The sequence below is a fragment of the Phalacrocorax carbo genome, chromosome 8 (assembly GCF_963921805.1).
Source record: "Phalacrocorax carbo chromosome 8, bPhaCar2.1, whole genome shotgun sequence".
In the NCBI taxonomy this organism is placed as follows: domain Eukaryota; kingdom Metazoa; phylum Chordata; class Aves; order Suliformes; family Phalacrocoracidae; genus Phalacrocorax; species Phalacrocorax carbo.
The window spans coordinates 6,640,270-6,666,061 of record NC_087520.1 but is presented as its reverse complement, the minus strand read 5'-3'; the positions used below and the strand labels follow the sequence as shown (position 1 = coordinate 6,666,061).

The following is a 25,792-nucleotide window of genomic DNA, read 5'->3' as shown; positions in this document are numbered from 1 at the left end:
ACTCACTCTCACACACATCACTCGAGTCACACACTCACACACACACTCACACGCTCTCACTCTCACACACACATCACTCGAGTCACACACACACACACACACACGCAGTCACACACACACACACACTCTCACACCCCCCCCGGCCCCGCTGCCCGCGGCAGCCCCGTAGTCCCCCGCACGGGGGCGCCCTCCGCCCGCTGCCGCCCCGCCCCTCGGCCCCGCCCCTCGGCCCCGCCCCTCGGCCCCGCCCCTGGCCCGGCCCGGCCCGGCCCGCCGCGGCGCGGGCGCTGCATGCGGGCGGTTCGCCCCGCTCCATCCCGCGCCGTCCCGCACCGCTCCGCTCGCCGGATCGCCGAGGTCGCCGAGGCCGCGCCGCGCCCGGGACATGCGGCCGCCCCCGCCGGCGAGGAGGCGATGAGGCTCCGCAGCGGCACGGCGCTCACGCTGCTGCTCGGCTGCCTCTGCGCCCTGCTCTCGCTCTCCTGGTACGGCGCCTTCGGCGGGCACAAAGGTAAGGGGGCTCGGGGGCTCGGCCGCCGCCGCCCCGCCGCCGGGGCTTGAGGCTGGGGCCGCTCCGGGAGCCGGGCCCGGCCGGACCCCGGGGTCCGCGGCGGGGGGGTGGGGGGGCGGATCCTGTTGTGGAGCCCCCTGGGGTCCGGACCCGGCGGGGTCCTGTGCGCCCCTGGCCCCTCGGTACCCCGTGCCCCCGCGGGACCGTGACCCGTGGGACCCCCGCTGCGGGGCGCGGGATGCCGGGCCCGGGGGTCCCGGGGCGTGCTGCGGCCTGGGGCGCCCACGGAGCGCCGCGGGGCCACGGGTAGGCTGTCGTCGGGGTGCTTGGGCTTCGCTTCGCCCATGCGCTTCTTTGCACCCCGTCGTTTACGTGAAAACCTTTGCGGACGACGGGAACCACGCGGGTTGAATCCTGATGGGGAGGCGGTGATGCCAGCAATTGGGGGAACCCCTGGGCTGGGGTGTCTCAGGGCAAACTGGAGGTGAGGGGAAATCTGAGCAGCCCTGCCCCCCCCGCGCCACACACGGCTCTTGCCGCTCGATGCAGAGTCCAGCAACTTAAGAGTGTGCGGGACGGGTGCGAGGGCTGCCGCTTCAGCGCTTAAGTGTCGGTGCTGGTGTTTGCACTGAGTGGGCGGCTGCAAAGCAGGGGTGCAGGGCCCCGTCCCATCTAGGCTGCGGGGGAGTCTGGCGCAGGTGTCGTAGAGATGCTCGCCGCTGTTTTCTTCCTGACAACAGAATAGTTGTTTTCCCCCGTCCTGTCGCTCGCTAAAGCAGTGCACTGGATTTATCCCGGCCTGGAGGATAATCCTGGTAGTTGCTTTTGAACTGTGTACCTGTCTCGTGTATGGGTGTGCAACATCTAGTACCGGTGCTGGTCACTCGGCTCTTCCAGTTTCTGTAATTTTAGAGGTGGCCAAAGGCGGGCAGTCCGGCCGACCAGCCCTTGGCCCTCTCTTCCCACTTGCCATGTAAGGATCTCTCCCTGCTACAGGTGAGAAGCAGCTTTTGCTGAGTGTAAAACGTGGTGGCTTTGCAATCCCACAGCACACCATGCACAATCGCAAGGTGCAGCGTGCGTGTGGTGCAAGGCTGGCACCCGGGCTGGGGCAGGGGGGTTGTTTTGGCTCCGATAGGCAGGGTGACACGGGCGCGTGTAGGTGCCCGTCCAGCCCAGCCCCTTCCCTGGTCTGGGACATGCCATCTTCTCCTGGCAGCTGCAGGCATCTGACAGGCGGCTGCTTGGGCTCCTGCGCCTCGTTCATCAGCCGAAGGGCTCCCCTGTCATGCTGCTAACGTGGTTTAAAGCCCACCAGAGCTGCCTCCCCACAGAGGTTTGGGTGATGGGAGTTTGTAGTGTACCTTGGGTGGGTCGGTTGGCTTCTGCTGGTGAGGTTTTTAACTGGACAAAATGTTTGCACAACCAGGTGTTGTTGTACGCACTTTCAGCCAGAAATGCTAGGCTGTGGTAAGTTGTGCAGGGACACAGGAGCCCTCTGAGAGCTGCTTTCTTGTGGTTACCGCTGAGCAGTTGCTTTGCTCGTAGCTCCCTCCCATAAATGGCATGCGGTGTGCAGTGCTGCACGGGCTCTGAGCCGTCACTGTTTTCTGAAGCAGGGTGGCCAACCCCGCTGGGTAGTCTGTGCCATCTAGACTGTGTTGTCCTTTCACTCGCTTTTATTTTTTAACAAGTAGCTTTTCCCCATTGCTCGTTCAAGTGCCAAAATAATAATCTTGGGTACCACTGTCCCTGTCCTCCTTGGTAGGACCCTCCCTGGGATACGCATTTTCCTCTGACAGCAACAGCTTGTCACTTGGAAACAGCGATCACTACAAGAGGTCACAAATAACGCGGGTCAGGCTGTGTCAGCACAGCAGGTTTCCGGCTATTATGGTCGTTTACGTATCAGGCCATTATTCAATACAGAGCTGGAGAAGACCTTGAGAGGTCATTCAGTCCATCTCCTGCTCCTACGCAAGATCGGTGATAACCAGCCCCTTCCTGACAGATGTTTATTGTATTCATTCTTAAAAACATCCAATGACAGAGATGCCTAAGCTCCCCAGATAATCTTTGAGATGTATCAGCCCTGCCATTAGATTTTTTTCTTATGATCTCAACAGAAATGTCTTTTCAGTTTGGTTTCATGATTGCTCTTCTTTTTCCATTTATTGGGCACAGGCAGACAAGTTCCCTCCTTCTTTGCAGGAGCCTGTTAGATATTTGGAAGTTGTTACTGCATCTCCCCTAGTCCCTGCTAATATAGATTAAACCACGCTGGTCCATTTGATCATTCTTTTTAGGTCATGTATTCTTGGTCTGCAGTTGTTCTTGTTGCTCTCTTCTGGACCATCATCCTTCGTGAAGACTGATGTTTAACCTGCCGTTCAGGACTGAAGTCGCTGCCTTACTTTCACTCAGAAGAATAAGGGATTACTTCAGCTCTTTTACTACAATGATCCTATTTATGCATCCCCATGTGTTTGCTTTTTATTTTTGCCACAGATGACTTGTGTTTCTTTTTTTTTTTTTTCCCCACTGACCCTTCAGCCATTCTTCTCCAGAACTTTTCCAGCTTTTCATTCCTCATCTTGTATTTGTCTGGTTAATTATTCTTATAAAATTGCATTACCTCACGCTTGTCCTTGTTGAACTGCGTCCTTTTTTTTTTGTCAGGCTGCTTCTTCTAAAGTGTCAGGATTGTTGTGAATTCTGATCTTGTCCTCCTGCGTGATTGCAGTCCCTCTCAGTTTGGTCTAGCCTTCAAAGGCAATCAGCATTTTCTCTGCCATCGGCCAAGCTGTGGATGAAAACACGGAGCGGTATCAGATCTGGGATGGGTTCTCCTGGAACCTGCTTTGGCAAGGTCCTCCCAGTCTGTGCTCAAAGAGCAACAACCAGTTCACTGGTGGTCTCTCAGCAGTGGTGCACCCACCTTCAGGGGGCTCAGTCCAGCCCCTGCATCCCTAGCTGTGTTATAGGGATGGCCCGTGAGACACTATCAGAGGTGTCTCTGAAATCTTTGTTTCTTCTCCCCTTTCTGCAAGTCCTGGCATGCTGTCACAGAAAGAAAAATGATAGATTTGATGTGATTTGTTCTTGATAAACAGATGTTAGCTGTTGCTCAAGTTCTCCTCGTCTTCTAAGCCCTTCAACTGAAGTTAAGCAGCTGATTATTCTATAATTTCCTGCATCCTCCTTATCCCCATCCCCTTATTTCTCAAAGACAGGCTTGGTGTTTGCCAGTCCTGTGTAACATCAGCCGTCCCCCGTGGGTGGCTGGAGGCAGTTCCTAGTGATCCTGAGCTGCTTGTGTCGTTCCATTCTGGGGAAGGCTGGCAAGGTGTCCATGTTGCCTCTGATGAGGAATAAACTGATATTAAAAGACGTGTAAAGCATCGCAGAGCCTGCTTGTCTTCCTGCTCTGTGTTGCGAGGACCAGACAATTAGTTGAAAGAAAATAAACCAGGTCAAACCAGCTCTAGACCTGCTTTTCTGTGACCGATGCAGGGTTTGTTTACCCACTAATGGTGTTTTGCCGTGCTGTGGTTATTAGTAAAGTTTTGACCTCGTGGTCTGCAAAAACAGATGCTGCCTCTTTCCAATTATAAATGAGGTTTGAAATAGTCTGCTGGAGTAGGAAAAGGGCAGCCTCGAATAGCACAACCAGTCACACAGGCGGCCGATGTCTGGCATCACGGGGTGGTTCGGAGGTGGACCACATGCTGTGCACTGTGGTGGTGGGTGTCTTGGCCAAAGCTTAATATTCTCTCTTTGCTTATTTTAGGTTTAAGTATGGTTTAATTTAAAAAACCAACAGCTGCCTTGGAAGAAGCTCTCCTGTAACCTGCTGTCATGAGGTGGACCTGTAGGGTTTAACTGTGGAGGGCGACCTGCAGTCGGAGGATCAAGCCTTTGGGAAGGCACGGGCAGGCTCGGGCATTAGCGTGCCTGACGTGGGGATTACAAGGGGTGTTTTACTGAGGGCTCAGTAAAACCGAGCAGCTTTCATGACTTACTTAAGTCACAGGTGCAGATGGGACAATTTAACCTACCTGCAATTAAATTGTTGTGGTATTTTTCTTTCCAATGATGAAAACTGTTCAGTTCTCATCCATAATGTTTGTTCTCATCTTGCCTGACCAACCAGCCATGTACTGTCTTTCCAGCCCTTCTCTTTGCCACTTGCAGCCTACCCCAGAGCCATAAATGCTCTGATTTTTGGTTTTTAAGTGTTGATGGTGGATGATATTTGGTTTTCAAGTTTTTGTTGTTGGTTTTTGTTTTTTTTTTAATTGAATAGCAAATTCTAAACCTTGTGTGAACCTTTTAGGAGACTCCCAACATGCTGCTCCTTGGAAATGCTGTGTTTTGAGGGTGGGATTGCACCTCCGGGATACGGCTGTGTAGCTCAGGCTGGGCTCTGTACACATGCTGCCTGTGCAGGCTTTCCCCAGTAGGTTTTTTCCCCCTCAAATTTTGATGATTTATTGTTACCCAATACCAGCCAGCTCCAGGTTTCCATTGTAAAACCACAGGCACCTTCGTACCTGTAGATTTGTCTGCGAAGTGGGGTTGCTCTTTGCATAGTGACTTCACACCCCTAAGATCAGTTTTGATTGTGCGGTATTTTAGATGCTTATCCCATAGGAACCGTTCTTCCCGTGGGCGTTGTGAAAGTGCTTCAGAATAGACGTGCACAGCTCCTTGTAGGACTTGCCACTCGCATCCCCGGGGGTATCTCGGTGCCGGTCTAAGCACGGGGTCTCTCCCTTGACTTGCAAATGTGGTGGGGAGCAGGACGCTGGGGTGTTGGTGGTCGCAGTGCATTGCACGCAGCGCGGACGTTGCTCCGGTGCCCGTTGCAGCGGGGCAGGCTCAGGCAGCATCTCCGTAAAGAAATATCACTTGTTCAGTGCCACACGCAGCGGGGTGCTCCGCTCGCTCGGGGCGTCCTTTGTGGGAAGCAGACTTTGTCCCGGAGGGACGTTCCTCTGAGCGTGTTTACAAAGTCTTCTTATATCATGCATAAAAGCCGTGAGCACTAATCCGCTCTAAAAGCAGCAGAGTCAAAGCTTGTGATACTGCTAAATACGAGCCGTATCATGTGGCGTGCGGGGGTTCCCGCTGCTTGTTCATTTCTGTTACCTGCAACAGCTTGCCTCAGGTTTTTGTAGTTCCTTTGAGGTTTTGGGCACAGGCTGCAGCCGGACGGGTGTGAGTAAAAGCCCTGGTCTGAGATGGGGTCATTTCACTGCAACCCTTGGAAGCATTTACCAGGAGGAGAGATGCCGGCAGCAGATCCAGCGTGTGCTTCTGATGGCTGAGGGGGTGTAGGCAGGGACTGGGTTGAGGAACCATAGAGTATAGAAACTCCTTAAAATGCGTGGTGAATAAAAAGATGTGCAGGAGCATTTCTGAGAGCCTTTATGTGGCCTGTGTGGGGCTCAGCAGGCATCGTGTGGAATTGGTAACTGGAATGCAGCAGCATTTGTAAAATTATCTCAGGTATGATTTGACCAAATTCATCCCAAGAGTGAGGGACAGCATGCAATCTGTTGACGTACATTTATCAAAATAAATCTCTCATTGCCTGGAATCACCTGTATTCCTGTTTTTACTTCCTCACAGTTTGTGAGTCTTTAAACGGGGCTCTTGACCTGTACTGCACGCGCACTTGTCCGTGTCCCATTGGTGCTCCAATGATTTTGCTTGCGTTGGTTGCATGGTGGGGTTGAATTTACTGGAAGTGGAAGAAGGCTTTCTCCTAACTGGGACAGTGTTCCCCAGCATAGGAGACTTGGGTTCGGGTCCTTGCTATGCCGTATCCCTCCCAGTCTTGGGAAAGTCAGTCGGCTGGTTTCACACCACAGTTCCCATCTGCTCTCTGGGGACAGTGACATCTCTTGTCTCAGGGGTTTGGAGGACACAGACGCACTTCTGTGACAGCAGGGTCTGTGTTGGCGCGTAGGAGAGGAGCAGGCAGAGGAGGTTAACACACACACACCCAGTTACATCAAGTACTTCTCCTAGTTTGCTTCTGTTACAGAACAAAACCCCCTCTCATTTGTGATTCCCTTTGATTCATCTAAAACAAATCATTGATTTGTGCTTATATCCTGAATGTTCATTGATTATTCACTTAGTGTTTAATATAAAACACATCTATCGCTGCTAGCTTAAGTGAAGTTGCCAGTCATCTCTAGAAACCTTTGCAGCCTGCTAAGTGATGGAGAGATTGTTTTAGCGACAGATTGGGCAAGGCTGCTAGCAGGCTACTGTAGGTGGGCTTGGGTTATCCGTGGTTCTCCCTGTTCACAAAACCCAAACCAGTCACCAGAGTACCATTTCTCAGTTCGTGGTGTAAACAAACACGAAGAAGTGTCCGTCCTGGGGCGCCTGGCTGGGCACGGGCATCCACAGCCACCCCGGCGCTTTGCAGGAAACCTTTGCAGAGGCGAGGCCGAGCCACCTGCCTCAAAGTATTTGGAGACAAAGCTTTATGTTTCACGTAAAGGTTTTCGGTATCGTTATTGTGCCAGTTCTGATGTTTGCTGTTTCATGAGGCAAAGCCCAAGAGATCAGCGGGGCGGGGTGGGTGAAGAGGACTGCTGCGGCGGCAGAAGTCACTGGTCAAATTAAAGCATTATGAAAACTGTTAAAATAAACAAAGGGCTTCAGCGAGGGCTGGCAGGTTAATGCCATTAGGAGGAGAGGCTTTTTGGGGAGTGCTGATCAATCATCTGCTTAACAGCTTTGCAATTCGGGGAGAGGATTGTTGTCTTTGATGGAGGGAGATGCATTTTTTCTGCCTCTTTTATTTGAATCAAAGCGTAGGGGGCTTTTTATTCAGCAATGCCCTTCTGGGTTTGTTTTTGAGCTCATGTCAGGCTTCTCTTGCAAAGTAAGAAAATCTGGGAGGGGCAGATTTCTGTTTTAAATCATCTCTTCCTGTGTTAACTGTGGCACTGGCTGCTTCTTCTGTTTTTGTCCCGGTGTCAAGTCTCAGTCGAGTCTCCAGGATCTGTGCATTAGCATGGATGCATCTCCGATGCACGTAGATGGCTCCATAACTCCATCTTCCCCCCTGCCTTGGAGTGACTCCCCTAATATTTAAATATTCCTGCCTTCTTGAGCTACATACAGGATAAATACTTACCTAAAGGTTAATCTATATTTTGAAGTGACTAGACACGTTTGTGCAAGATGTTTTCATTTCTGCTTATATTAAAGTGGACAGTAGTAGCATTAAAATGTAAATCATTAGGCTTTAAAGAAGCTTCTGTGCAAAAATTAATCCCCACCAGTCTTTTATTTTCATTATGTGTTTTGTTGAGTTGCAGTGTCCATTTACTTGTAACTATAATTGTCACCCTGGTGGTTTAGGACTTGTTGGTAGTGGGATGGATGTTGAACTGGGGGAAGAGCACGGCATTGGCCCGTGTCAGTGCTTATACCTGCTCCACACCTATTCCTTAATGAATTTTTAGGCTGTCCTGGTCACATTTTCAAGACTGCCTTAGAGCACCTAAGTTTTTCTTCTCTCCCTGTGATGGCAAGAGCTTTCTGGAAATCAGCTTTAACCTGGAGACCCTTTTTTGTCACTCGCTTCTTGTACGTATGCTGCAATAAATCCCCTATGTATTGTCACTGCTCCGAGGAATTTCATGGCTTAGATAAGAGGCCTGTGGTACCAAAAAAGTTGTGTAGCCTTCAAAAGCCCCTGTAAATAATCAAAGAGAAACTTCAAATACTGAGCTACGAGCTACTGAAGATAAATGTAATAGCGGTGCACATTTGTATAGCCTGTTCTAGTGAAAGTGTAGTAGCAACACTAACCCTGCCAGTATCAAGAACATCATACAGAAGAAGCTGGAGAAGTTTTCTGAGTGAGGACTAAATTGCTGTATTCCTCCCCAGAAGATGCGCACTTAGGGGAGCGGAGCTGCTGTGTGGTGTCCCCATGGTGTCCGCATTCTGGATGTGAAGAACAAGAACAGTATTTGACCGTATGGGTTGTCTGGTGGGTGGATGGACCTGGATGGGGTTGGACTTTCTCAGACTCAACCCATGCCATGGATGAGCACCCATCAAATGAATTATTCAGTTAATGCTGGCGAAAGCAGTATGGTGGTCTCCACTCCCTCCTCTCTGGGCCCAGACTGTGATCTTTTGCTTTTATTTGATCTTGCTTTTCATCTTTTAACTATTCCTTTTTTGTGCCATCTTTCATTGTGCTCTCTCCAGAGCTGGCTTTGATTTCTTTTCTCTTTGTCTTCCACTTCCCTTGGTTCCCTCCCTTCCTTCTTCCTTTGATGTTGCAGAAAATGACCAGGGTGGACGTCTTCCCACATGTCTCTCCCTCTCTTCATCTTGTCCAGTTCAAGTAATCCACCATTTGAGCAACTATATCAGATGCTCACCTAATAGTGTGGCTTAGTTAACTCCAAGCGATGATTTTGGGTAGAAGCTGGTAAAGGTTGGATTGCCCAGGGACGAGGTGGTGCTTGTCCTTGCACTGGGTGTCAGGGGTTGCTCCGAGTCCCTCTGGGTCCCAGGAGTGATGGCAAGGCAGGGCACAGACCCCCAGGACAAGCCCTCCTGTTTCCAGGGTGCGGACGTGCCCTGGGGATGCTCGCACAGGCATCGCACTTGGGTGGCTGGTGCTGCTGGGCGGCGAGAGCTCATCCCGCGCCTTGCGGGTGGAGCTTAAACTAAATTGAAGGCAAGGCAAGAACTGTGTTTAAAAGCAGATTAATTTGCTGACTCTGGGGAGTGAGAGGTATTCAGAAAAAAAATTGGAAATGCAAATTCTAGCTGAGCACAAACTTCGTCATTTGATGGCTGAAATTCTCTGCTTTGTCGTGCCAGTGGAGCTGCATGAAACATGTATTTTCCCAGAGCTAAAGAGCTGACCTGGGTGGGGGAGCTAAGTACCCAGAGTGGTGGATGAGCATGGATTGTGGGTTGGCTCCATATAGATCAGTTTGTGTTTCATTAATGTCTGGTTCCACCCTGTCTGTCTGTTTTATTAGATTAATTTATTACTTTCTGAAAGTGCCTCTCCAGTGAGCTAAAATATCTATTTACTGGAAGTATTTGGTTACCATGAAAAAGTGTATTTGGCTTGTGTTTGGCAAATATTAACTACTTTGTTCTGTTTCTTCTGCAATTTGTCTGTTTATCTTGGGTATTGATTGCTGACGACTTTGGTAATTATTTGCTGATTTTGGAAATAGTGATTTTAAAGGCTCGGATTACTTTTGTAATAGTAATCATTACCTTGGTGTGCTTGCCTGAAAGGATGGCATCTCTGATGGCTCCAGTTGCAATGTGGACATTGACTGTTTGAAACTGTGCTGCTGTCTTAAAATAACAAAATCGTTACTGGCGTTTTGTTCCTGAAACTAAGCAGATATTTGCAGAGACGCAAACCTGGCAGTCACAATTAGCTCACAAATTTGCTGTTCCTGTTGGTGGGAGGAGTGGCCAGATTCTGGAGTCTAATAAAAAGATAATTTTATTTACTTTCTGCTGTTTCACTCTTTCCAAATTAATTTCATGCCGTATTGGTCTCAACTCTGGTGCAGGGTTGGTGGGGAAGTGGGCTGCCCCTCTCCAGTGGTGGCACAGCAGCAATGCAGCTCTGCTTTGTGGGAGAGCAGCAGTACTCCGAGAGGGTATTACACTTGCAAGTAAATGTGCTGCCGTACAGCGGCACATCTTGCTTTGGGGGAAGGTGAGAAATTGGAAAGTCTCTGCTGGGAGCTGAGTAATTGGCACCTGCTATTATTGTGTCCCGCCTCCCCCTTTTAATAACTTGTTTATAAAGATAACTCTCCTACAGATCTCATTACACAGCCGTAAAGCATGCTTTTTTTAAAAAATGCATGCATTCCTATTCATGTCAGGTCTGAATACCTACCTCCTTATGTTTCTGTAAGGAGGAGGCACAGTTTTTGCATCGTCCAGGCATCTTTCCTCACTGCTGGGCAGACTCACAGATGCCCGTGGGGAGAAGAGCTGCGTCCTCGCTGTACCTGGAAGGAGATGTAATTCTTCTGTTAATATAAAACCTGGCAGGAGGTTCGAGTGGCTGGGAGGGGAATTTTGTCCTCTTGTTGTTTTAGGCCTTGAAGCAAGGGATTGCGTTGGTTGTTTGAACGATGTTGGCTTTATCTCCATCGGAGCTTGCACAGTGACATACGTTACTAGAGAGCACAAAACATGATGTTTAGCGTATGCCCCTGGGATCTCTAGTGCAGTGAATCCCACTTCTTTCTCTTGCATCAAGTGATTTGTTTAATTGGTTTTAACAGTTTCCTCCTCCTTCTTTCATTAGTGGATCATGGCGCAAAAGGAAGCTGGGAACGTTTTTGGATCCTGTCCTGGGTAATTTGATGACTAAGTCTTGTTGAGCTTCATCTCTGTGCAGGTGCAGTGGTGCATCTCCTGCAGGGGGTGTGGTGGGAAGAGCGTGTCCTCCTCCTCCCAGGTGCATGCATGGGGAAGGAGGAGGAGGAGAGGGCAAAATCATGCCCATGACCATTGTTTTTTTGATTCTTTTCATCACCTTATAGAATGAAAATAATAAAAGGAGCCTCAGAAAAGAGGGCATTGCAGCAAGCCCTGGCAGGGCTGTAATCTCTTTTCTTCGTACTGAGGTATAAAGATAATTCCACTCGGGATTGAAACAGCGGATGGCAAATAATTCTTGAACAATCCGCTTATGGTGTTCCAGGATGCGAATGAAAAGCACTAATGGGATAAAGAAGGATCTAGATAATTATCTCGGCTGCATTAAATCCTGTCCTTTCAGGAGAGTACTCTTGTGTGGACACTAATTTCATGTGTATGAAATGCTAAAGCTGACTAGATATTTTCAGAAGTTAACTTATTCCAAAATAGCCATCATCGCTTGGTGATCATGTATGTTTTATCTACCTGGTTGGTCCTAAAATCTGATTTCTGGTCTCTGCTATCCTGTTTCCCATTGTCCCCCTCCTCGCAGCAGGTTAAAGCTGCGACACACATTCTCTCCAAGGTGAATTTGAAAACCCATTCATCCTTTTCTTTTTTTCCATTTGGCCCGCTGTTTTGGGAGACTAACTGGGGTTTTTCTCCCTTGTACAGCTGGTAACAGTGTTGTTTTAAGTCTGATGGAAGAGCTGCTTGCACTATTATGGTATGCAAGATATTTTTTAATTCGATCCATTTTTTTCCCCCAGCAAGAGCTCTGCCTTGCAGTGCAGGGGACGGCACTGTGCTCCAAAACAAACTCAGCTGTACAGTCAGTTAATGAGGCTCTTGTTGTAGACTCTTTGCTGCCTTTGTGTTTGAACCTAATGGATGCCCCATGGATGAAGTACAGGATGGCAGGAAGAGAAAGGAACAGTTTTGTATTGACAGCAACCGTGACATTTGGATGGGGTCGGATCAGTTAACAGCGTTCAAAGGTCTGCATTACGAGGTCTCTGTTCTCCAGGACCCTGTGGTCAGAGGAAATCTGCTGTTCAGAGGTATGGGTGACAGAAATGCACTTCTAAGAAGTGGCTGGTTCTTCGTTATCTCCCATGAGCTGCAGGCAGCTGCATTGGCCAGCTGTCAGAGAGCCGTTTTTCTCCAGGCTCACACTAAGCGAACTGAGGCATGCCTGAACCAGCTGCAGCATCCTTTGGTGACCCAGGCTGTGCACCCAACGATGGGAGCCAGGTCTGGGGACTTCAGCTGAGACAGCTGCCCACAGGCTGTCCTCCAGCTGGAAGAGGAGGATGGCAGTCAGCATCTTCCCTTTGCAGACTGGAGGGCAGATGCTATGCATGGCTGTCTTGTTGGGGAAAGACTCCATCATTCACCGCATGGACAGTGCCCAAATGTAGTTTCTAGGTGGTAGACCCTCTCAAATCACAAGTTTCTCATCTTTTCTTGCTGGCATGGCACTATAGTTAAGGTTCGGATGTCTTTTGGAAGTACTGAAGAGCTTCCTTGCTTTTAATGAGAAGTCAAACAAGAAATGCTGTCCTGTCCAAGGTGGCCTTGGGTTTCCAGTCTTCATGTGGCACAGAGAGGTTACAAGGGCCAATCCTGTGCTGAAATCCAGGGAGTTGATGTGTCTATTTTTTCTGTGGACTGGAAGTTGCTCTTTCCACCACATTTGCCGTTCACACCACCATGAGCTGTCACTTGCCTGTCTCAACCGGAGGATGTCCTTAGAGGCACATGAAGTGCAGCCCTCCCATACCAGACTTGGATTTGGGTCAGGTAGCCTGCAAAAGGGTCTGATATGCAATTAGGCACATCCAGATAAGGCACTTGTCTGGTAGGGCTATGTGTAGAGAAGAGGGTACATGGGATCCTTGCTGCCTCTGGAAGGCTCTTTAAGAAATTACATTTTAGAAATGTCGCCACCTTTCATCTTGGTGACATGCTTCTTCAACAGCAGCTCTTAAACTGAATTGTCACACAGAAGATTCAGTATCAAGGTTGCTTCGCTTCTTGGTCATGGTTACTAGCCCTGTGGCTCAGGCTTTTGCTCTAAAGCTGCTGACATTCTGCAAGAGGAATCTGGTGAGGTCTGGCAGTTGACCTCTAAAAATCGATTGATTGTTGTGTAAGGCAAGATATCCATCTTATCTCTGAGAACACCAGCCCTCCTACATGCTCCTGACTTCCAGAGAGTCTTTAATGGGGATTTTTACCTGGTTCGTGGTATCACTGCATGCCCTTTGAATGAACCACTTGCTAAGAAATCTCATTACTTGCTCCTTGTTAAAGGTGTCTGGTTAGCTGAGTTGTTAGTTGAAGTCTTTTTTCCATAACTCTGTGCTGTGATGAAGTGGTATCTGGAGCTGTTGTGCCAAGTGCTACCTCTATAGAACATAATAAACTAACTCCTGCCACCCCCTGCTTGGGTGGGTTGTACCCAGAAACTGTTTTTCTGGATGTCTGCAGAGCTCTTTGTGTGTGCATCGTTCAAGTCACTTGAGAAAGGCGGATATTTCACATCTCTCTGGAAATCTGTCAAGACAGTGGCAGATCACTTAGCCTGAGTGCTGTTGTCCAGGTTGTGGTTCATAACTTCTAAAATGCAGGTCAAGAAGTATTGCAAACTGATGACCTTTAGCCCTTCATAGCAGCTGTGGTCATTGAAGGAGGTGTTTTACTGCTGGGATTGAAACTTCAAGCACTCACCTGTTGTTCCAGAGTGCTGGTTAATTATTCTTAAAGCCTTCAAACCAAAGGTGGTCGTTTCTGCAGCTACCCCTGAGGGTGACCCCATGGTGCTCAGAAGCCCCACCTGAGAGCAGGAGCCCCTCTGGTGTACCCTGAACATGCTGGGTGCATGGGGAAACCTTCCACATAGCTTCACCATGAAAGGCTGGGCTAGTAGAAGTGGGTCCGTGTAGGCGAGGCAGTCATCAATGGCAGAACTGGTCATTTAAAATCTACATCTATTCATCATTTGGTGACCAAGATCGCTGCAGTGCTGGGGATGAGCACGGGGGTCGTTTGCACCAGAGTTACAGATTCAGCAGAGAGGAAGAAAGGGGGGAAGATGGCAAGAGAGGGCTCCTAGATGGATAAAATTCAGATTGCCAAGCAGTGCAGAAAAGGTCAAGAACGTCTTTTGTCCGCTGGTGTGCGGCATAGCGCAGAGGTGAGAAGGTGTGCATTTATTTGTACATGCACTCCTGTTTAGTTTTACTTCCAGGAGAAGCCCTTATCTCTTCTCCTGCTGCCAGCTTCCTTTGAGTTGCCCTCTTTCCCTCTCTCTGCCTATATTTCTTACTGTGATTTCTATTATTTATAGTATTTCTTTTCCCCTTAAACTGCTCCGCTGTGTGTGCACTACTTAGGTAGCTGTTGCTTCCCAAGCCCATTCTGCCGATAGGTGAAGAGACAATCCCTGTGCATGCAACTCATTAAGAGCATTTCAAGGCTTTTCTGTATGGGCAGCTATGTGAACATAAAATTGCAATTGGATCTTATCTTATGGAAGGTTTTGATTGCAGCTGGTGAAACGACGATACTCTTGTTGATGTAGAGTAACAGGAGGAAGCCGCTGAGGATAACAAGGAGAGAGGAAGAAGAGTATTGCAGAAGAGCATGCCCCCTTTTTTTGATGAAACTTAAGCAGCCTAAAAGAAGAGGCATATTCTCCTCTTAGTTACATCAGTGCGCATCCGGAAGAACCTCGTTAAAATAATTTAATTTCTTTTCCACACAGGCTGGTGTCACAGAGAAGGCAGTCTTTGGTGGCTGGGAAGTGTAGACTTACCAGGCTGGTCGGAATTCAGAGCCGAGGCTGGGAGAGACAGGTTTAGCTGTTCAATTTAGTACTCCCTCCTTTTAATCTCTGCAGTATCAAGCTTATAGAGGAAGCAGAAAATATTTGTTTAAATCCCTTTTTTTATGGATGCCATGTTCAAACTGAATTAACTCTCATCCAAAGGAAGCCTGCGCTATAGAAAACATCTGCCATGGTCCAAATTGCGTTTTGAGGTCGGAATTAAAATGTATGTAACCGTTCAGCGGTGAGCAATGAATAGACAAATCCTGCTCTTTGCCAACAGTTGCTTTGCGAGACATGATTTGTACGCTTCCCTTGTACCTGTGCGGTTACACGAATGTGTTATTGGAATACGAACCAGCACAATGCGTCTCAGGAAATAATGATTATAAGGTGAAGTGCCTTCCTAGAATGTCAAATAGTTCCTTATTTCAAACTTACATTTGTTTGTTTATTTATTTGTCTTCTACCAACAACGTTTCTGGAGTGTTCTAGTAATTGATGTGAGGATGTAATTGTGTTCACAGTGCACCTGTGTTGGGCCAATATTTATGTGCAACGGCTGCTCTGTGAGATATTTGTTCTCCTCTTGGCTCCTCCATCCAATGAGTTGACGTAAGCTCTCAGGGAAAGTACGAACAATTTTTAGAGCTGTTCTAGATATAGTCCTTACAGATTTTTTTTTTTATTGTGTAACTGAAAAGAGCTTTTGAAAAGATAGAACAAGTCTCAAGTATAGACCAACCAGGGAGAAGCTGGTGCTTTGCTGTATTTGACAAGCTTTCAGTCTGCTGAATTAAGAAAAATCTAAAGCTCCCATTTTATGGAGTATTGTCTGAGGACCAGGACTCTTGCAGTGTATTTGAGTGCCTAGGCTTCATTCTGGCTGCTTTTGGGTAAAGACCATTAATGTCTGAAAAAATTGTTCAAGTTCTTTAAACTGTGTCCTGTCTTTCAGTGGGAATTGCAGAGATAATCACAAAATGAACTGAGGAGTGACTGACAAAAATTAATAAGGCAGAAGTTTGAGCAGGAGTCGGTGGTGTGTGCTAATGCCTATTTCTGGCACACGGTGGCAAACGTTGGTACCACATATATTTCAGAGATTAGTTCCATGATACTGCCAAATTTCCAATGGATTAATGGACGTTTCGGTTCAGACTGACAGCTCCCGAGGCCCCAGAGCAGCAGGGTGAGGGTGGTGGGATAGGACTCCTAGATGCAGAGGTGATTGACGAAAAGCAAAGACCTCTACGAAGTTGGCTGGGTATCATTCAGCCCATTTCACAGGTGGAAGATCAAGGCACAGAGGAAGGGTTTCCAACCTGCAATCCCTTTGAAACCTCCTTCTGACCATCCCTCCTGCAGCCCATCAAACACAGAAGCCATGTCTACAGAAGGATGGGTTTGCATTTTCTGCTGGCACATTTGCTGGGAGAGGAATTATATTTATTGGGTTGCTCTGGGAGGTCTATGCTTGTACTGGGATGGAAAGTGTGCGTGGCTGCAGGCAGGGACCTCAAGTACTGCGGGAGCTGCTGGGAGAACAGCCAGAGAAAGCATCCATATACCTGGGGCTGAGATGCTGCAGCATCTCACTGTGCTCAGCTGTATGTTCTTCAGCAAGACTCCTGGTGCTAGGCGAAATACATGTACAGGGAGGTAGACGGTGCCAAAGCAGCTCCGGGAAAGCAGCAGTTGACCTTTAATTTGCTCTAAGGTTGTGTGGATTGATTCTGCTGCTGTGGGAAACCTAAGTGGATGAAGGGGCAGGAGGACAGGAGTGGTAAGTCACACCAGAGTCTGCTGTCAGTGCAGAAGAAAGTGGGAAATTTTTATGTTTTGTGGCACTTCTTTTTCTACTTTGGAAAAAGCTTCCTTTTTATGTGCCTGTGTAAATGCTTTATAGCCGAGTGCTGTGACTTTGAGCAGTTCCTCAGAAACTGGTGATGAATTTTGACCACGTACAGCCGGTGTCTTCAAGTTCTTGAGGACTCTGCTCTCAGTTTGTGATGTGGTTTGGTTTTTTTTACTGCATTTAAATGATAAGTGATTTTATATAACTTCTGAGTATTGGCAGGCTTACAATCACTTTCTTCCCCCCCTCTTTTTTTTTGTTTCAGCTTGGTTTTTATAAGGGACTGAAGCTATGCCCTTCCCAACAGGTTTCAAACTCCTAGTCTTGCTTTAGCCCAACTGGGCTGTAGAATGGAAATCCCAGAGGTGATCTAAAATCCTCCAGGTACTTTTGAAGGTAGCCAGAAGGGCAGAAGAGAGAAGGTCTGTTGGTGGCTCTGCCAGAGGATAGTATAGTCCTCCATCAGATGTGGGTGTATCTGTACAGAAGGCATTAATTTCATAAAGCCTTGGCCACAAGAAATACTTTAATCAAAGCTTTTGGTTGAGTATGAGACACCCAGATGTTGGGTTCTTCCCCAGGGAGGGATGCGGTGGGGTGGCTGTGGCCAGCGGTGGGGTGGCTGTGGCCAGTGCTGCTCTCTGCGCCTGGTCAGCAGCTCAGCCAGTACCTCATAAAGTCCCTCCAAGTGCAGAAAATAAATAAGACCAAGGCTGTTTTTCCCTTCTCACACCTCTAGCAAGGATTAGAAGTAACCACAGAAAGAAAATAATACTTTTTTTTTTTTAATGGCTTCATCCATTTCAGTGTTGCTACCTATGGCCAATGCCTCATTCTCTAATTTCTATTGCTCCGACTGCTTTGTTTTATCTTGGTTGCAATCAAGATAATGCAGTACAATATTGCACTGAGAATTTCATCTATTCAGTTACCTTTCAGAAGTTGACTTAATTGGCTCTTTAAGTGATAGCTCTCTATTGTGTGCAATCAGCACGACTCAAGGAGGGAGCAGGAAGAGGATAAAGACTTTGTTTCTAATCAATAAATAAAGGTCTTTGAAATAATACTGCTTGCAATTTGTATCACCGGTTAAATTACGCAGAAGATGATCGTCTGCACAGTCCGTGTGGAGCACGGCTGTAACAGAGTAATAAGCCTTTGCTGTCAGCAAGTATGCAGACTATTTCACTCTGTGTTTCCAGCAAATCCAATTCTCCCCTTGGATTCCTCCCCCCCCACCCCCCCAAAGTATTAGAGAAAAAAACAAAACAAAACTGCTGCAGAGCCTAGCACAGATGGTTTGGGAGAGTCTAATATGTAATGACTAATCATTTATTTTGCACCTCATAAAGTATGCAAATGAATGTGATACCTGATGGTAAATAATTCAAAATGGAGATGCAAGGCAAGGGGAGATTAGAGATGGAATGAATATATAGAAAACCAACTTTCTTAAAAAAAAAAAAAAAAAGACAATCCCAAAAGCCTAAGCTTTTTTCCAAGCTATGATCCATAGAAACAGCTGGTTCTTGGTGCAGGTTTGCCTCCAGTGCTTGAATCCAAGGGACTTTGGGCCAGCAGGATTTCTAGCATTTGCAATCAAGGTTTGGCCAAAGCTACAAATCTGAGGAGCTGCCGCCCTTGCACAGCTCTGTTGCACCTCAGGGCATCACTGAGCTTATTCCTGCCTTGGTTTAGGCAGCAGAAAAGCTTTGCCAAGCACACCAGGTCTCTTTCAGATTTTTTTTTTTTCCCCTGGTTAGTGGGATAAAAGTCCTTTGGCTGCTTCATACTTTTTTAAAAGCTAAAGTTACTAATCGTAACTAATGATTCAGTCCTAATTAAAAAGATTTTGAATCCAGGAAGGTGGTCTTGAGATTGCAAGAGGCACAAGGCTGGGGGCCACCCTCAGTCCCCTCTTGCAAACCGCTGCCTGGGACAATTCCAGCTCCTGTCACCACGGTCCCATCCTTGAATCCATCCCTTTCCCAGCTGTGGGGGTAGGTGAGAACTGCAGGTGCAGAACTGAATGGAGTCACAAGTTTTAGTGTTTAAGCATCCAGCACACTCCTGGGTACGCTGCATGTCGCCCTGCACCCCATTTCCAACACCGTCTGCACACATAGGGAGTTTCATTTTGTTCGGGGGAGCGACCAAGGGATGTTCTTTGCAAGGACCAGCTAGCTCAGACCAAGCTGGGATTTAATTGATTAAAGATGCTTCTTCCTTTGTTCCCTGCCCCATCCTGGTAAGAGGTGGATAATTGCCCTTCAGTGTGATGCTCTTGCTGCGGGAGGGAAGGTGGTGGTGATCCAGGTTTATAATCCTGCATCGAAGAGCAGCTTTAAGACCATTTCGTGTGTCAGTTTGTAGGAGTTTTCACGAAACTATGGAGGTAGATTGAGCTTGCCCTTTTATCAGCTAGAAATAGTGATGCTACAGTGTCCTGGTCCAGCTCAGCATTAAGCAGGTCCTTAAATTGCCAGCAATCTTCTGGCAGCCGCTGGCTGGTGTCAGGCGCCTTCGTGCCCAGACACCCCAACAAGGCGGTGTTTGTTAGCAGAGGGGTTGGTACGGTCTTGCCTCGGTGGAGAAGTGGAGCTGAATGGTCATTTTGTGATGACAGTAATTGCAGCATCTGTGTAGTTTAACCATCCAAGTGTTTTACTGATGATCCCAAGTGCTGGGTTGATTCCATATTGACTTTGCAGAGCACCGCGGCGCTGGGAAGGTGTGTATCATCTATTTATAAGATACAGTAACTGCTGGTTTGCTAGTAATTTTGTCTGTATTGAGTTAAGAGATATAGGGGAAGAAGGGCAAAAGAAACGACTTTTTTGTTGTAAATTTACTCTGTGGCTTCTTTTGCTCCTGGGAGGGGCTGTTATGATAAAGCATGATATATTTTCACATCTGCCTATGAAGAATGTAGGATTTATCTTTCAAATGAAATTCGCTTTGCTGCGCTGCCAGCAGCATTTTTTTTTTAGTAGCTATTTTTGTGAAATATAACCTGAGAATTTGTATTGGCTTAACACTTAAAATGTAGCCAGGGGAAGATGGAATATTCATCTTTATTGTATTTGTTTCTCCCGTAATGAGACATTACTGTCTGTCGTAAAGGAAGCGGTCCCCAAGCCCAGGGAGCATGCCCAGTTATTTTCTGCTTGCTCCATTAGCTCGTGTGCAGACCTTTTGATTTTTTATGTGCGTGTGCTTTTCTACTTGTTTAATCCTGCCAACTGCTCTTCTGGTTGGAAATCCATTTCTATAATGCTGGGTATTACACAAATTTGTTGAAGCTCTTAATGCAGATAACGGGGGGGGTGAGGCTGGTTTGCCCAATCAGGCTGTGCCGACTTTCTGCTTTCCATCAGTCACACAGAGAGCTTTAGGCTGCAGCTCACTGAGGGCATAAAATGCAAGCAGTAAAGAAAAATGAAGTTTTAGGAATAACTAGAGTGCTGTAAACATCGCTTGGATTTTGATTTACAAAGTCCAAGCACAGCACAAATTGTATGGCTTGCTGTGCCCTGTGGAAATCTCTCTTTGTATTCCTTTTTTTTGAAAATTTTCCATAACTAGTAATCATGGGATCGTAGCAGAGAGCCCTTCTGTAAATAGCTTTTTGGTCACCACTGCTGTTTACTATTACTCTGTACAGCACGGTAATTGAAGGTCCTCATTCATGGGAATATTCATAATGAATTGCAGCACGGATGGAGGCGCTGGAGCTTTGCAGCCCCAGATTTCAGGGGTTTGTTGTGAGCATGATGCTTTGGGGAGCAGAGCTGGGGCGGGTGAGAGGCATCTTCTCTCTCCGAGCGCTGCATGTGATTTGCAGTGTTTGTGTAGCTGTTTCCAGCAGAACTGAGCACATCCCTGCCTGTTGTACTGTTCTGGTTGTTTTAATCTGTTGAATTTATCCGTGGCACTTTGCCTGGTGGAGAGAGGTGGGAATGTTGTCAGCAGTGGCAGAGAAGGATGCCAGGCTGCTTTTTTTATTATTATTATTATTCTTTGTAGTGAAGCCGGTCAAAGTCCATCCAGGGCCTCATGGCAAGGGTTTAAGTAGCTTTCAAGCATGCACGTACCCTTTGTTTACATAATATGGAGTAGGTGACCTGCTCAAAGTTTGGTGTCAGTTTAGATGCTTTGTTAACTTCTGCCTTAACTATCCAGTTTTATTAAAAATAAAAGGAACTAAATCATTCTGGCACGCTTTGATAGCTACAGCATTTGGAAACTCTTCAGGTTCTCTCTCTTCTCTTTCCTGATTTCTTCCCAAGAATAGTTGCAACACTTTTCTTTTTTAGGACTTTGCCCTAATAATTACATCTGTGAAAATCCGCTGGGATGGGTTATCCCGCCAGCAGGATTATGCCCTTAAATGGAAAATAAGCCGCCGCAACAGCCAAAGTTTGGGAAAAAATATTATTGTGGGAAAACTAAGTTGCTGGATGTGTTATTCCATGTTGTGGATCTGCACGGTCAGGAAATGCTTGTTAGTGTGGAGAGGAAATGCTTGTGTCTTCTAAATGCTTGTTGCATTCTTCTTTAAAATGTTGTTAAAATAGGAAAACATACCTCTAAAAAACAGCAGATAATACACCCTCTGTCAAATGGAAGGGAGGCGTGAGAAAACATTTGAGGGAGATGGGGAGGCCAGTCTTGCTTTATGAACTCTCTAATTTATTTGATGGCTCATGCTGCCTCCCTTTCCCCCGCAAGCTGGTGGTGGTGCAGGTCCTCTCCAGGCTGCCCGGATGGTTCCCCGGCCCTGCTGCCTCTCCGCCAACAATTTGGGCTAAATAATCCAATTAAGCTTCGCAGCTTATATAACCCTCTTGGCTTGAGGCAGCAGCCGGACTGACAGGGATACAAAACACATCTGGAAATAGTGTACTAAACATACTATTGTGGCTGGAGCCAAAACGATTTGGACAAATTTGCTCATATGCACAAGATGTCCTTTGAACAGCAAGACGTGTGCGTATTGTCTCCTTGCTGAAGAAGTCAAAGTTAGAAAATGCTCCTATCCATAAATCATTGCCCTGGCTGGGAAACTTAACTGGCTTTTCTCCTCTCCCTTTGCCTTTGGAAGATCATCTGGCTCTTCCTCCAGCTCCGGAGGATCGGCCAGTCCCTGTAATACACAGATCATAAATATGATACATATGTTTATATATTTGAAAGGTGGAAAGGACCTCCAGCATCATTTAGTCTGACTTCTTATCTGATGCCCATTATAGGAGTTGCTTTTTATTTACACTTGGTGTATAACTGGAACACAGCTCCGAAGAAACAATCAAGTTTTGTTCTAAGAATTCATTGTAACCCTGGTAATTTATGCTAATGGTTAATCACACTTACTATTAAAACATGGGCATTTTACGTCAGCTTGAGGGTTGGGGAGAAAGAAGAACTCAACAATTCTGTATTTCAAGTAACGTGCCCAGCACAAGCTTAGAAAAAAAACAGTGCACGTTTTAGCACTCTCAGATGTCTGTTCTCCTGTTGATATCCATTACTCTCAGTAGGGAAGTTATGGGCATTAGCAGCAGAATGAATTTCCCTTCATGTGCAGTGATATGCTCTTATAGCTTCGTTTTATGGTCTACTGTCTGATGTTAAAATAAAGAATTTATTTGTCTTTGCAGGTGTGCAAGGCTGGTTTAGCACTCGCGTCCTGCCTGTTCCTGGGCACTTGCATGGCTGCCTGCCCAACACCTTCCAAATCTGTGCTAGGGAGGGGGTGTAGAAATGCCACCCCCCTGAAATCTGATACACACACACAGACACACGCAGAGCTGGGCTTGTCCTTGGGTAGATATGTACAGGGAATTAGCAACAGTCAACATGCACTGGTTGGGTTGCAAATGAGTCGTGCCAGAGCTGCAGGGACCCCGGAGGTGGTTTAGCAGAGGGTGTGTTTCGGTCCTGAGAGGGGACATTGCTGGGGCATCCTGAGCCCAGTTTGGCTTCTGAAGTGGTTTGGACACTTCTGGGCAGTGCCCAAGGATATGTGCCTGGGCAAACCCCATGGCGCCAGGGAGGGGGTGCAGAGGGCCGGGCGGCTCTGCTTGGGGCTGCTCTGGTCTGCACCAATGTAGGGCTAATAAACGCTCAACCCATGCTGACACCGTCCAGGATCCCTTCGGTATCTTTGTACTAGCAGGGCTTACTCTGGCTTGTTATGAAAAACTTGGTATTTCTTCCATTGCACTGATTTGTAAGGCTGTCAGAACGCCCCTGCTCTCGCCAGGTTTTGGACATGGCCATGGGAGTCTTCTGTGTGTATCTTCATAGTCATGAATACCTATATACGGAGTCATGATCCTATAGTTTATACATCTTGGTTTCTTCCATGGTCATAAAACTAAATAACGAGTTCCCCAAAAGAGACTGTGTATCTTGAACTGTTCCTCCCAGCCCATGACAGAGTTGGGGCTCACCTGTCTGCATCGCTCCTGTTCAGACATGGGTTTGCTGGAGATGATGATACAGCTCTGCCTCCACTTCTTCCACATTGCTACGGTATTTGACAGACTGACTGCCCTCTTTTGATGTTTTATCCCTAAAGAAGAAGAAAATTGGATTAGCTTTAACACAGCAACGCGCCGCGGTGATCCTGGGTAACGAACCTGATCTATGCATAGGAAGCTTTGGGAAGCTGGGTATGAGGGTAAGTTATTAACAGGGGACTCACCAGGGTGATTTGCTTTATGGCCGTCTCATCAAGGCACGCCAAAGGATGAACTCTAAACATTTCTTCACATCCTCAGTTGACAGCTGTTAGTACTAGGAAGAGGTGCTGAGCAGCCTGAGTGGCTGGTGAGAGACCATTTCCAAAGTGGTGTTTGGATGCATCGGGGGTACCTACAGCACCTGAGTACAGAAACGGCCTCCCTGGGCACTGCAGTCCAACAATAAACCTCTTTGTACAGAGGGAACGGGGGCTCAGATTGAGCTCTAAATACTCGTGCTGCAAGTTTTAAGGGCAGTTTCCATCAGTGTGAGTCGTGCTGCTTGTTTTCCTTGTGCTGCGCTGAGCCTCACTCCCCTGTGGTGGGATTTTCCCTGGATTTTGACCTCCTGGCACCCCTGGGCAGCCAGACTGCAGCAAGCAGGGTCAGGCCCTGCACTCTGTCCCTCCCGCTGGAGTAGTTTGCTGTGATTTCGTGCAGTTTAACTCCCTCAGTATGAGCTGTGGCTTTGCTCGGCTGTGCTTGGGGTTCATCTTGTGCAAAGCCCCTCTCCCTCCTATGCCTTTGCCGAGCAGCTGTGGCCCCTCTGGAGCTCTGTCTTCCCTCACACCTCCCCAAGTTCAAAAATATCTGGCCTCTTGGTTTGAGCATCTCAGCAAAACCTCCTGTCCTGGTATAAAACTGAGTGATTCCATCCTAAGGAGCAGCTGAGGACGGCAGGGCGCTGCCGAGGGAGCTGTGGCTGGATGCTGCAGTGCTTTGCTGTCGGACAGCCCTGTTCAACATTGTCCCACACATGCTTCAGTCTGGAAAACTGAGCCACAGCAGTCCACATAGCAATTAGCTTTATCTTATATATGCCACTAGTAAAGGTAACTGTGTGAAATACTGAAAACCCAGATGTATTTAAATAGACATGTTAGAAGGAAATGAGAGGTGTGAACTCTGCGCATCTCCACTCACAGGGAGTGTGAAGTGCCCTCTGCCAGGGGAAAACAGGACTTTAGGAACAGTCGTGAAATCAAGCATAAATACCATGGTCTTTTGGTCCCAAACCATGGGAAGCATACCTATTTTGGGAGGTGGTAAGCAGCAAGCTGTAAGGCTCAGTGCATTGTTTTTTAACCATTAGATAAACCTGACATTGCAAGAAAGCATAATGTCTAGGGATGTGGTTTCACAAGCCATTTAAACTGTTCTCCATTTGGGCTGTTGTCCAAAAGGACATTCTAGTTCCCGTGTGCTTCCTTTGCAGCACCGGCTCGGTCAGCAGGGTGGTCTGGCCAAAAATTAAGCCCACAGTAAGGGTGCTTAATTTTTCAGCTGGACCAGCTCATGCTGTGGTGGACCTCAGGGCTGCTTGGGTGTCAGTGCCATCCGAAGAGGCACAGCGCAGGGAGCGCCCTGCCTGTTTCGGCATGCCTTGGCTTGAGATGCCAAAAGCCACTTGTGACACCCTGTCCAGAGCTTGACACGGCGGAGTGGGAGGTGCCAGAAACATTTCAGAGCAGCAGCTTGTTGAGAAGCTTTCAGGCGTCATTTAATAAGCAACCAAAGGTCTTAGTAGTAGGACACCCACGTAGTCAGCATCCTCCTCCTCCCCCAGCTGTTTATTTTCTATCCTTGAAATGTCCTGCAACCCCCACCTTGTGCTGTGCCATCGCCAGCATCTGTGTTGCCTCGCAGCAGAGCCGATCTGCTGGAGTAACGCTGCTGCTGCTGCTGGCACGGGGCTGGCAGGCGGCTCTGCGGCTGAACTGTTGCTGGACGTGGAACCAGGGCCTCGTAGCTCTGCACTAGTCCCTGTGTTTTCGAATAGGGAAAAGTTAAATTACCACAGGTTGCTGTTGCTGGCAAGTGAGGAACTCCATCTTCTTGTACTTCAGTGATGTGTTTTCTGCAAGGGGAAGAAATAAGGGCTTTTTTTGCACCATAAAGCTGGCTGGTATGGTTTTGCGGGAGGGGGTGTCAGCATTATTTGATAGCCCTTTCTTATGTTTTCTTGGCTGCTGAACAAGAAAACAGAGAAGTGGATCTTCCTACTCTTTTAGCAGTATGTTTTTCTTCCCAGGAATTATCCTAGCATATAAAATGAAACAAGAGCCCTCAGATAGCATCAATACTTACAGTTGGTCTAAGTGTGCTATTTAATGGCAATGTCTTGTTTTTTCTCTGGAGAGATGAAAATGTACCCCATTAAGTGCTCATGTTACAAGCCTGCACCCTGGGGGATAAATATTTCAAATATTAATGCTGAGTAATTTTTAAAAGGTTCTGTATGCATTTTTTTTTAAGCATTCTGCGAATTATTTAAGACTCCTAAAACAAAGCTCAGATCAGCTCATCCCATGATCAGTATGTGGTGATTTAAAAATCTGCTTCTACCCACCAGCACAGTCAGGCATCTGATCAGGCATTGGTAC

General features: G+C 47.5%; 1 protein-coding gene and 1 long non-coding RNA gene across 2 annotated transcripts in view; one reads left to right on the top strand and one right to left on the bottom strand.

Annotated features, from left to right (window-relative positions):
* The first annotated feature begins 247 nt into the window (after positions 1-247).
* MGAT4B (alpha-1,3-mannosyl-glycoprotein 4-beta-N-acetylglucosaminyltransferase B) overlaps positions 248-25,792 on the top strand; it is a 52,434-nt gene continuing 26,889 nt past the window's right edge. The window contains exon 1 of the mRNA XM_064458450.1: positions 248-511. Coding sequence (XP_064314520.1) covers positions 292-511 — 220 coding nt within the window. The 5' untranslated portion in view covers positions 248-291. The remainder of the gene's footprint in view (positions 512-25,792) is intronic.
* Positions 17,979-23,806, bottom strand: LOC135314661 (uncharacterized). Its single transcript, XR_010374161.1, has 2 exons — positions 23,372-23,806; positions 17,979-23,239 (listed from the first exon to the last, which is right to left on the bottom strand). It is a non-coding gene; the product is annotated as an uncharacterized LOC135314661 (long non-coding RNA).